This window comes from Thrips palmi, unplaced genomic scaffold (genome assembly GCF_012932325.1).
Source record: "Thrips palmi isolate BJ-2018 unplaced genomic scaffold, TpBJ-2018v1 HiC_scaffold_19, whole genome shotgun sequence".
NCBI classification, from domain to species: Eukaryota; Metazoa; Arthropoda; class Insecta; order Thysanoptera; family Thripidae; genus Thrips; species Thrips palmi.
The window spans coordinates 493,657-502,723 of record NW_023144628.1 but is presented as its reverse complement, the minus strand read 5'-3'; the positions used below and the strand labels follow the sequence as shown (position 1 = coordinate 502,723).

The window sequence follows — 9,067 nt, the reverse complement described above, 5'->3', positions numbered from 1 at the left end:
AGGGGCACCATCAGTTCGAGAGAGACGGCGCGACGAAAATGAATCAGTCTGCTGGCTGTGACGAGGCGGGATTGCCGGGAAGACAGCGACAACTCCCGTCGATACTTCCTCCATCACTGTAAAAATAAGGCGCACTTCACTGCAGTCAGGGGAGCTTTAAAAGTCTGCAGTCGCGACGCGGCTCCAATTCCAAATGAATGCATCTCGCTCTCGCTCGACTCACTACCAGTTCTCATCTCGTCGGCGGTTTGAGCTCTAGCCTCTCTGCAGGGAACGCGCTGTCCCTAACGCGAACGCGAACCTGGCGCTTCTGACTGCGTCATCAGCTGTCTGCTGCTGCTGTCGTCCTGCGTGTTGCTGTATCGCTTGTTGTTGTGCAGTCATTCAGTCAATATGGACAAAAGCGCGAAATCGGCCGAGAAACTCCACCGAGTTTCCTTTAGTTTTGCAGACGTGAAAAAGTATTTTGAAAGCACCCAAGTCCTTCCCATTGTCATTGGAGTTGTTGTCATCCTAATAACTCTCTGTAAGTGTGCTTGTGGTTATGTTGACCATATGGTTGGGTTGCCGGTCGCCTTAGTTTTGGCGCTAGCAGTTCCATTTTGCTTGAAAAATGAGGACTTAATTTTTGTTTTTCTTCGTGCTTATATCACTGCTTTTATTTTCAGTTCTTGTGAAGCTAATATTCCGAGGCCGCAAAGCCCGTCGTGATGTGCAAGTCCTGGGTCTGTGCGACGCAGGAAAAACTTTAGTTTGGTCCCAATTATTGCATGGTCGCAAAGTTGAAACTCTTACTTCAATAAAAGAGAATGTTGATTTTTATCAGACCAATAGGGTAGGTCAAATACGTCCACCATATTTAATTTTATTAATAATTGACATAGAGGAATGATTCAGATTTCTTCAGTTGTTCTAGATGTTCTGTACGTTATTTATTACACATTACAGGGTCTTCTGCGCTTAGTTGATGTTCCTGGTCATGAGAGACTGCGTATGAAATTCTTTGATCAATACAAAGAAACCACTCGGGCATTGATCTTTGTGATTGATGCCATGACATTTCAGAAAGACTTACGTGATGTCGCTGAGTATGTATACAGTATTATTCAGCAAACATATGTATCAAACCAAGAATCTATTTTCGTTAATGCAGCACTTTTTGCCTCTTTTAGGTTCATGTACAACGTCTTGCTTGACAGCACCATTTCATACAATAGCCCATCTGTGCTGATTCTTGCCCACAAGCAGGATCTGCCCATGGCTAAAGGAATATCTCTAATCCAGTCAAATCTGGAGAAAGAATTGTAAGTTTATTGACATCCACCTTTTCTAAGTGTCCTAATGTTTAATCCTCCATTAAATTTTTAAACACTTGTTCATCCTTTCAGGAATTTACTGCGCGAGACCAAAGACAAGCTTACTAGTTTGTCTGACAAATCCGAGAAGCAAGCATACTTAGGGAAACAGGGCAAAGACTTTACATTCTCTCAGCTTAAGTTTCAAATTGATTTCGCTGAGTCAAGTGCCCTTTCAGAAGAAGGCCTTGAATCTGTGAAAAAGTGGCTAGCATCCTCAGCATAAACATTTTGTTTGTTTATTTATTTATACATGTTCTGTTATAGTTTGTTCATGACTTTTTTCAAAAGACTGTTAACTTTGCTAATTTCTACTCCATTTTGTGAGCAAAATACTTTTCATGTATCAGCTGTATGAACCCTGTTCATTTCTGTCTATATTATTTCGTACAATTAGGGATCTAATAGATCTTGCAATTTTCATTATGTGTCTCTTATGTGTAAAATTGTAGCGTTCAATTTGAACTGCTGTTGTTGGTTGTATTGAAGTGAGTGCTCTCAGCAACTCAGTTATTTTATTATTTTGTTGGGCTTGATACAGAGGAAAAGATGCCATGTACTGACTTTTTTACATTTTGAACTCTTCTGTATTGCGACCAATAATTTATTTCCCTAAGCTAATTGACTCTTGTTGATTTGTTCGTATTGTTTTTGTATCTCCATATTTCTGTTTGGTTCGTCATATAAAAATGTTTTTTTCACAGAAATATCTCTAAAACTGTATGTTATTTTGACCTGGTTCCATGTCTCATGGACCATGATTTGTTAAGTGGTTCAAGTCATATCAATTCAGTCTTGTTGGCTTGGTTTTGTGGGAATGTGGAGGTCTCATGGAAGTAATAACAAGTACAATGACAAATCTCAAAAGTTCACATGCTTACCATACCTCCATAAATAAAGTAAATTGATTGTTTTATTTCTTATCATTTACAAGTGAAAATCTATAAAGCACTTACATATTAAAAATGAAAGATTATGAATATATTTTCTCCCTTTTTCCAAAATACTGATTAGAATCAGCTCAACAAACTGTTTCTCAACTCAGCATTGCGCCGGACTAGACTTGACAACTGCCCCTGCCATGGGACTCTCTAATGTCTACTGCAGTCCTAAGTAATTTTGACAGGTCTACATACACTACTATTTTTGAAACTCATCCTAACTTAAACAAATGAAAATGTTTATATAATATTTATTAATACTGCATAATATAATACTTATCACCATCCATTCAGCTCCGCATACTAAAAAAAAAGCTGTTATATACAGAAAAATTTTCGTCTTTTGTTCTCAATGATTTTTTTCATTGTACTTATGGAACATTTTATGGAATGAACGTCGAAAGGCAAGAGCATCTCAGCTGTTTCGTTTCCTGGAAAGGAAAAAACATTACATGTTGTGTAGCCCATGGGACTAGAATGCCCCTCGAATCCAGTCGAGTCCGCTTCGAGTCTCCACCTGCTTCTCATGTTGAATTCTGAAACAAGGAAGAGCCAGTATATTGCACAAGTCGTAAGTAGCACAAAGGCACCCCTATCCCCTCTTTCTCACACCAAGCAGTACCCATCCTCGTGTTCCCCGAGTACGTGCAGCTCTCTGCTCTCTCCGTCGGATATGCCTTGTACCTTGTACCCCGCGGCTTGGCACCTCGCCTCGGCGCGCCCCGACGCTTTTTCCTTTCTCTCTCCCCCCTCCCCCTCCCCCTCCCGGCTCGTCCAGCTCCAGCAATCACGGTCAAGGTCGCGCCGGCGGCCGAGGAGAAAAAGGGGGGGGGCACGCACAGGGCGTACATCTCGATGGCATTAGAACAATTGACTGCTGCCGGATGATTCCGAATACCGCTTGGTCGCTCTGTCTCTCGCTGGCACCCCTAGGTAGCGCCCCGCATGAGAGAGGGGGGAGGGGGAGCGACCGAAGCACTGCTCGGAATCTGCCTGCAGTGTACTTGACGCAGAGAGCGTGGTGTGCACGAGTCACGAGTCCTGCCTAGGCGTGCCTAGTCCTGGCCGGCTCGGCGAGATGCTGCACGATGCAGCACGATGCTGTTGCCGCCTTTCTAAATTCGCGCCGGCCGTTTTCCGCGCCGCCTGCCGCACGCCAGCCAGTCAGCCAGTCAGGCGCCTGCCGCCCCGCGCCGCCCCGCCCCCTGTGGATTCACTTTCGGTTTCATCGGGCCGCCGGCGCAGGCGGCACGGCTAGACCCAGGCCAGACCCTAGACGCCGGGTCGAGCGAGGACCCCCCCCCTCCCTTCATAAATCTGGTTTCCCATTTTGGATCCGGCTGCGGATGAGAGCGCCGCCACGTCGGCCCGGTGAGCCCAGCCGGCCCAGCTGGCCCCAGGTCGAGGTCGCCGTCGGCCCTGACCACGCACCACGCCGGCCACCTTCGCGCCGGGCGCGCTGGGACTGGCTGGGACGCTGGACGGGCCGACAGCTGATTCCTGGATGCTAAGCGGGCCTGGAAGAAGGAAGCTCGGATTCCAGCTGTGCCGACGACGGTTCGAAACCAGACGGGGCGATCCCTAGAAGTCGGTGCGACCAGCCTGTCAGGTGGCAAACGGTCTTCCACAAACGTAGGCAGGCCAAGCGTTACTCCGAAGGGATCACACGGTTAAGATAGGGCTTTCACCGCTCACGTGGTAGGACAGTGCTTTCGTCGCTCTGTATCTCTGACTCTCATGGGACGGTCCACACGAGAACCACAGAGCGACGAGGCGCAACCCGGAATCAGCCTGCTGGCAGCAAGAAGCTTGGCTCCTCGGAACTTAGTGGGGCATCGACATCGGTTAAGTTTCCGAAATGGTTCGAGCGGGGCCAAGAGGCCTCGAAGGATTCGGAATGGGGCGCGGCGCGGCGAACTACTGTTCTCGACCAGAAGGCAGGTGTGCATCGCATCGGCCGGCATCGCCTCGAACGGGAACGCGCACCGAGGGGTCAATTATTTTGGTGCGGGGAGAGCGCGCGGCGGAGAGATTCCGAACGGCGCCTCGACGCTCTACCTCTCTCGCAGCGTCGCAGCCCGTGCCGTGAGTGCGAGAGAGAAGCACTGCTCGGAGTGAGCCTCGTGAGCGGCCGCGGCGGATCTCCCACTGCCCCAGTGGTTGGCATGGCAGGCGGTCCAACTTGCAATTTGAGTCCCGATGCCGGGATGGGATTCCGAGATTCGAACAGGGTTCCCGGCCGCGCCGCCGCGCCTCGCCACTGATAATGACAGGACTTTCTCCTCGACCTCCGAATCGAGAATCGGCGCGGCGCGGCGCGGCCTGCAGGGAATGACCGGCAATGGCCGGGGAGGGCTCGAAGGCCGTCGCCGTGGCGTGCGGCCGGAAGAATCAGTTCGTCGCTCTGTTTCTCTCGCTCTCATGGGGCTCTCCGTTAAAGGTTAAGAGCGACAAACCGATGTTCTGAATCGCTCGGCAGGCGGTCCACTTCACCAACGCTCGGCTGCACTTTTTCGGCTGCGCTTAAACGGGTGAACTGTTGAACGCACGCCCCAAGGGTGCGAGAGAGACAGGGCGACAGGTTCCCTCGGATCGAGGCGGGAGACGCGTGGCCGGCGCGGCACGGCACGGCACGGCACGGCGCGGCACGGCGCGGCACGGCACGGCACGGCGCGGCACGGCACGGCGCGGCACGGCACGGCGCGGCGCGGCACGGCGCGGCACGGCACGGCACGGCACGGGGCATGCAGACAGGGACACCGGCAAGCCAGAGCGGCAGCCCAGGCAGTCCAGGCAGCGCCCCCATTCCGGCAATCCATAAATGGGGCATCACCGTGCCTTCATTTTGTTGTTGTTTTTGTTGCTTTTGTGCCTTGAGAACCCGAGCCTGCCGCCCCAGAGCTGACCAGGGCTGTCCAGGGCACGCCGCGTGCGTCCCGGGGGAACCTCGCGCATCCCTGGACATGGGCAGGGCAGGGCCCTGCCGGACAGGGACAGAACGAGGACGGCGAGCAGGGGCCAAAGCAAGGGCCAAAGCAAGGGCCAAAGCAAGGGCCAAAGCAAGGGCCAAAGCAAGGGCCAAAGCAAGGGCCAAAGCAAGGGCCAAATCAAGGGCCAAAGCAAGGGCCAAAGCAAGGGCCAAAGCAAGGGCCAAAACAAGGGCCAAAGCAAGGGCCAAAGCAAGGGCCAAAGCAAGGGCCAAAGCAAGGGCCAAAGCAAGGGCCAAAGCAAGGGCCAAAGCAAGGGCCAAAGCAAGGGCCAAAGCAAGGGCCAAAACAAGGGCCAAAGCAAGGGCCAAAGCAAGGGCCAAAGCAAGGGCCAAAGCAAGGGCCAAAGCAAGGGCCAAAGCAAGGGCCAAAGCAAGGGCCAAAGCAAGGACCAAAGCAAGGGCCAAAGCAAGGGCTGGAGGTCGTTTGGCGTCGGCGTCCTGCTGGCCTGCCGCAGCCTGCCGCAGCCTGCCGCTGGCCCGGTGGTTTGGGAGGGGCCAATTGGAGAACCCTGCCCCCGCCTGCGCCCCGCAGCCCCGCAGCCCCGCAGCGCCATTTCCAAAACACTTTTTTTCGGCCGCCAGAACCGAGAGGGCCGAGAGGGCGCCCAGCTTTCTTTCGACGGCGACCCAGAAACACTGCCACTGCGACCATGGGTGCTGAGGGCCCCGCTTTGGTGGCGCCGCCTCCAACTTGAACCGGGGGCAGTTTGGTGGCGGGCGTCGCGAACGCAGCGAGTCGGGGAAGGACCAAAAGGGCCAGAGAGGACCAAAGGGCCGAGGGGCTGGGGTAATAGGGCCTCGGCCACGGGCCTGGCGTGGCCGGCTGGCCAGCCAGGGGCAGGGCCAGGCCTTGGCCAGGCCTTGGCCAGGCCGAAGGAAGCCGTTACTTTCAAAAAGGTTTAGTGGGTGCGGGGCGCGGAGCGCGGAGTACGCCAGGTACCAGGTACGCCTTTCGGCGGCGCGGTGCTCGGCTTTTGGTGCTGTTTCGAAAGTAAGTCGGCCGGGGCGGTAAGTGCGACGGGCGCGGCGGGGCGGGGCGGGGCGTGCCATTGCCAGGATGCAATACGCGGCCTGCAGCCTGCAGGCATGTGGTGTCGCCATACCGACGCCTGCACTCCAGGCATGCTCCAGGCGCGCTCCAGGCTGGAGCGGCGTGGCGGGGCGTGGCGGGGCGTGGCTAACGCGTGCACTTTGCGCGTCAGTGGGCAGGCCGCGGCAGGCCGGCCGGAGGGGCGCTTTCTTTTTGCAGCTTTTAACGTGTTTTTTATTGTTTTTGTTTTTTCGTCCACGTGCCGCCGTGCCGGGCAGGGTCGCGCCGACACAGCGGACGGCCGCGCCGAAGGGGAAGGGGGCCGCTCGACTTTTCCCCGAAAGGCAAAGGGTTCAAGGCAGACCCAATGGGCAGACCGCTGCAGCTTCGGATGAAAACGAAAATGGCCAAAAATAGAGCGCGTCCGAATGCCAGCATCACGCTTCGCACGCTTCACGCTCCGCTCGAGGCGCCCAAGTGCGCCGGCCTGGTGAGGCGGCGAGGCCGGCCGTAATCCCCGCCCTGTCCCTCCAGTCCCCGACGGTCCCCGACGGCCCCCGAGCACTTCCCGAGCAGCCCAAGGAGACACGGCGTTTCTCTACCACTCTGTGACCCATATCCCGGCCCGGCCCGCCCGGCACCGAAAGCGCCCTGTCCGTCATGCCGATGCCGGCTCGAGTCCTCAAAGCTGTGCCGTGTTTGTGATTGGTGTGTGCGATCGCGGCGCGGTTTTACGTCGTCCGCGTGTTCAGGTTCAAATTGAGATTTCTTCGTGGCGGCACGCTGCAAGCACGCCGCAAGCACACTGCAAGCACACTGCAAATGGCAATGCTAATGCCGTCCGGCACGGCCAGCACTGCGAAGCACGTTCTGTACTCGCTGCCCACGCCTCCTCGCGGCGAAAGGAGGGCACCCCCTCCGCCTCCCCCTGCCCGCCCCTGTCCGCTCCTGCCGCCCGCCTTAATGAAACCGAGAGTAAGAATGCCCCCCGCGGCCCCGTCTGCTCGGCCCGTCCCCGCCCCGCCCCGCCCCGCCCCGCCTCCCCGGGCCCGCCGCGTCGTCGCGGCGTCGCGTCCGGCTGCCGCCGCGCTGGTTAATACTCTCGTCAGCTGTGAGTTTTGTGTCCAGTTTTCGCACACGAGTGGCCAAAAAAGTTTCCTACCGCGATACACCAGTGTCAAAAAGTCGCTGAAATAAGTTTATCTACCAAGCAATAACTGGGATTCGCCTGAGCGGCGTTTCTCTACCTCTCGGTCGGTACAGCCCTCTCGCAAGAATGCAGACTTCAAGTTAAAAGACATCCAGCATGCATCCAGGGAGCAGGGGCGAAAAGGAACACCGCGCTGCAGCCGGAGTTTACACTCTCATTCCAGGAACGTGACATCACGTTGAAACGAACGTGACAAAATGTCACGTTCGTTTGAGCATTGTGTCACATTCGTTTGGGTGTGAATTGGCCAAAAAATCAGCTTGTTCACATTCAAACGAACGTGACACAATGCTCAAACGAACGTGACACTTTGTCACGTTCGTTTCAACGTGATGTCACGTTCCTAGAATGAGAGTGTAAGCGTGGTGCAGGAGGGCAACTGGGGCGAGAACGCCTGTCAGCCAGCGGGTAGGCAGTCCCGTTGCACAGCTGTGTCGTGCGGGCTGGCCTACCCGCTGCCTCACAGGCGCTCCACGGCACCCGCGGTGAACGAAATGCCTTGTTCTGGCTTCACAGGCTGGCCCAGTCTGCCCAGTGGTTTCATGTTTGATGCAGGGGTTGGAGTGCACTGACCTGGCCGACAAGGACATGACGACGCGACGCGACGCTGCGGCTGCCTACGGCCGCCCCAGGCGGGGCCTACGGCCGCTTGCCAGCCGCCTTGGCCGCCTTCTCGGACGCCTTCATACTGGAGATGGCACTGACGGTGCCGAACAGGATCTTGGCGGTGACCTGCACGCGGCGCTGCGGCCCTGCCCCGCTGCCGCCCCCGCAGTAGCCGCTCCCGCCGTGGCCGCCGCCGCCGAAGCACGTCGAATTGTTGTTGCCGTTGTGGTGATGCTGATGACAGTTCGCGTTGTGGTTGGCGGTGCCCTTGGTGTTGTTGTTCTTGTCGTGCACGGCGCAACCCTTGAATCCATCGGGCATGTTGAGGCGGTGGTCGTCGTGGTCGTCGTCTCGAAGGAGGCACACTCACACACTCGGCGAACACACAGTAAACGGCACGGGCGCGCGCGAACTGCTCTGCTACTCTGCTACTGGGCGCGAGGGCGCTGGCGAGGCGAGTCCTGGCTCCTGGCTACGTCGGCGGGGCTCTGCAGGGCGCACGTCGGGGAGTCTTGACGCTGCGAGCCTACACCGCCACACGCTCGCCGCTCGCACCCACAAACAATAACAAACTTTCACCCTTGCGCATCGGCGGCACACTGGCGCTCGCGCTCGCGCTCGGCGTCTCCCTGGTCGGCGAAAATCCCGCGGTTTCCCATGAACCGTGCCGAGCCGAGCCGAGCCGAGCCGGGCCGACCCGAGCCGAGCTGAGCTGAGCCGAGCCGAGCCGAGCCGGACCGAGCCGAGCCGGCAACAGGGAGAGCTGGGCACGTGACAGGCCGGGCGGGCTGGGGCGGGCTGGGGCGGGCTCGGGCGGGCCGGGCCAGTACGACCACGTCGTCAGCCAGTACGGCTGCACTGCAGGCTGTGCAGCCCCTACCCTGCCTGTCGGCGGGCCGCCGGGCTGCCCTACCCTCTCCTAGGGAGCCTCCAGCC

At 56.6% G+C, this 9,067-nt stretch overlaps 2 protein-coding genes across 2 annotated transcripts; one reads left to right on the top strand and one right to left on the bottom strand.

Annotated features, from left to right (window-relative positions):
* Window positions 1-25: 25 nt before the first annotated feature.
* On the top strand, window positions 26-2,268 carry LOC117646207 (signal recognition particle receptor subunit beta). Its single transcript, XM_034387014.1, has 5 exons — window positions 26-526; window positions 669-835; window positions 949-1,088; window positions 1,173-1,304; window positions 1,389-2,268. The coding sequence occupies exons 1-5, from the start codon at window positions 394-396 to the stop codon at window positions 1,579-1,581; spliced, it is 765 nt and encodes a 254-aa protein (XP_034242905.1). The 5' UTR covers window positions 26-393; the 3' UTR covers window positions 1,582-2,268.
* Window positions 2,251-8,759, bottom strand: LOC117646208. The gene is made up of 2 exons (XM_034387015.1): window positions 8,099-8,759; window positions 2,251-2,832 (listed from the first exon to the last, which is right to left on the bottom strand). The coding sequence occupies exon 1, from the start codon at window positions 8,450-8,452 to the stop codon at window positions 8,165-8,167; it is 288 nt and encodes a 95-aa protein (XP_034242906.1). The 5' UTR covers window positions 8,453-8,759; the 3' UTR covers window positions 2,251-2,832; window positions 8,099-8,164.
* Window positions 8,760-9,067: the final 308 nt, after the last annotated feature.

Coding starts and splice junctions, on each gene's coding strand:
- LOC117646207 (XM_034387014.1), top strand. CDS start 394: ATGGACAAAAGCGCGAAATCGGCCGAGAAACTCCACCGAGTTTCCTTT. Junction 1,089..1,172: donor GACTTACGTGATGTCGCTGA/GTATGTATACAG, acceptor TGCCTCTTTTAG/GTTCATGTACAACGTCTTGC. Junction 1,305..1,388: donor TCAAATCTGGAGAAAGAATT/GTAAGTTTATTG, acceptor TCATCCTTTCAG/GAATTTACTGCGCGAGACCA.
- LOC117646208 (XM_034387015.1), bottom strand. CDS start 8,452: ATGCCCGATGGATTCAAGGGTTGCGCCGTGCACGACAAGAACAACAAC.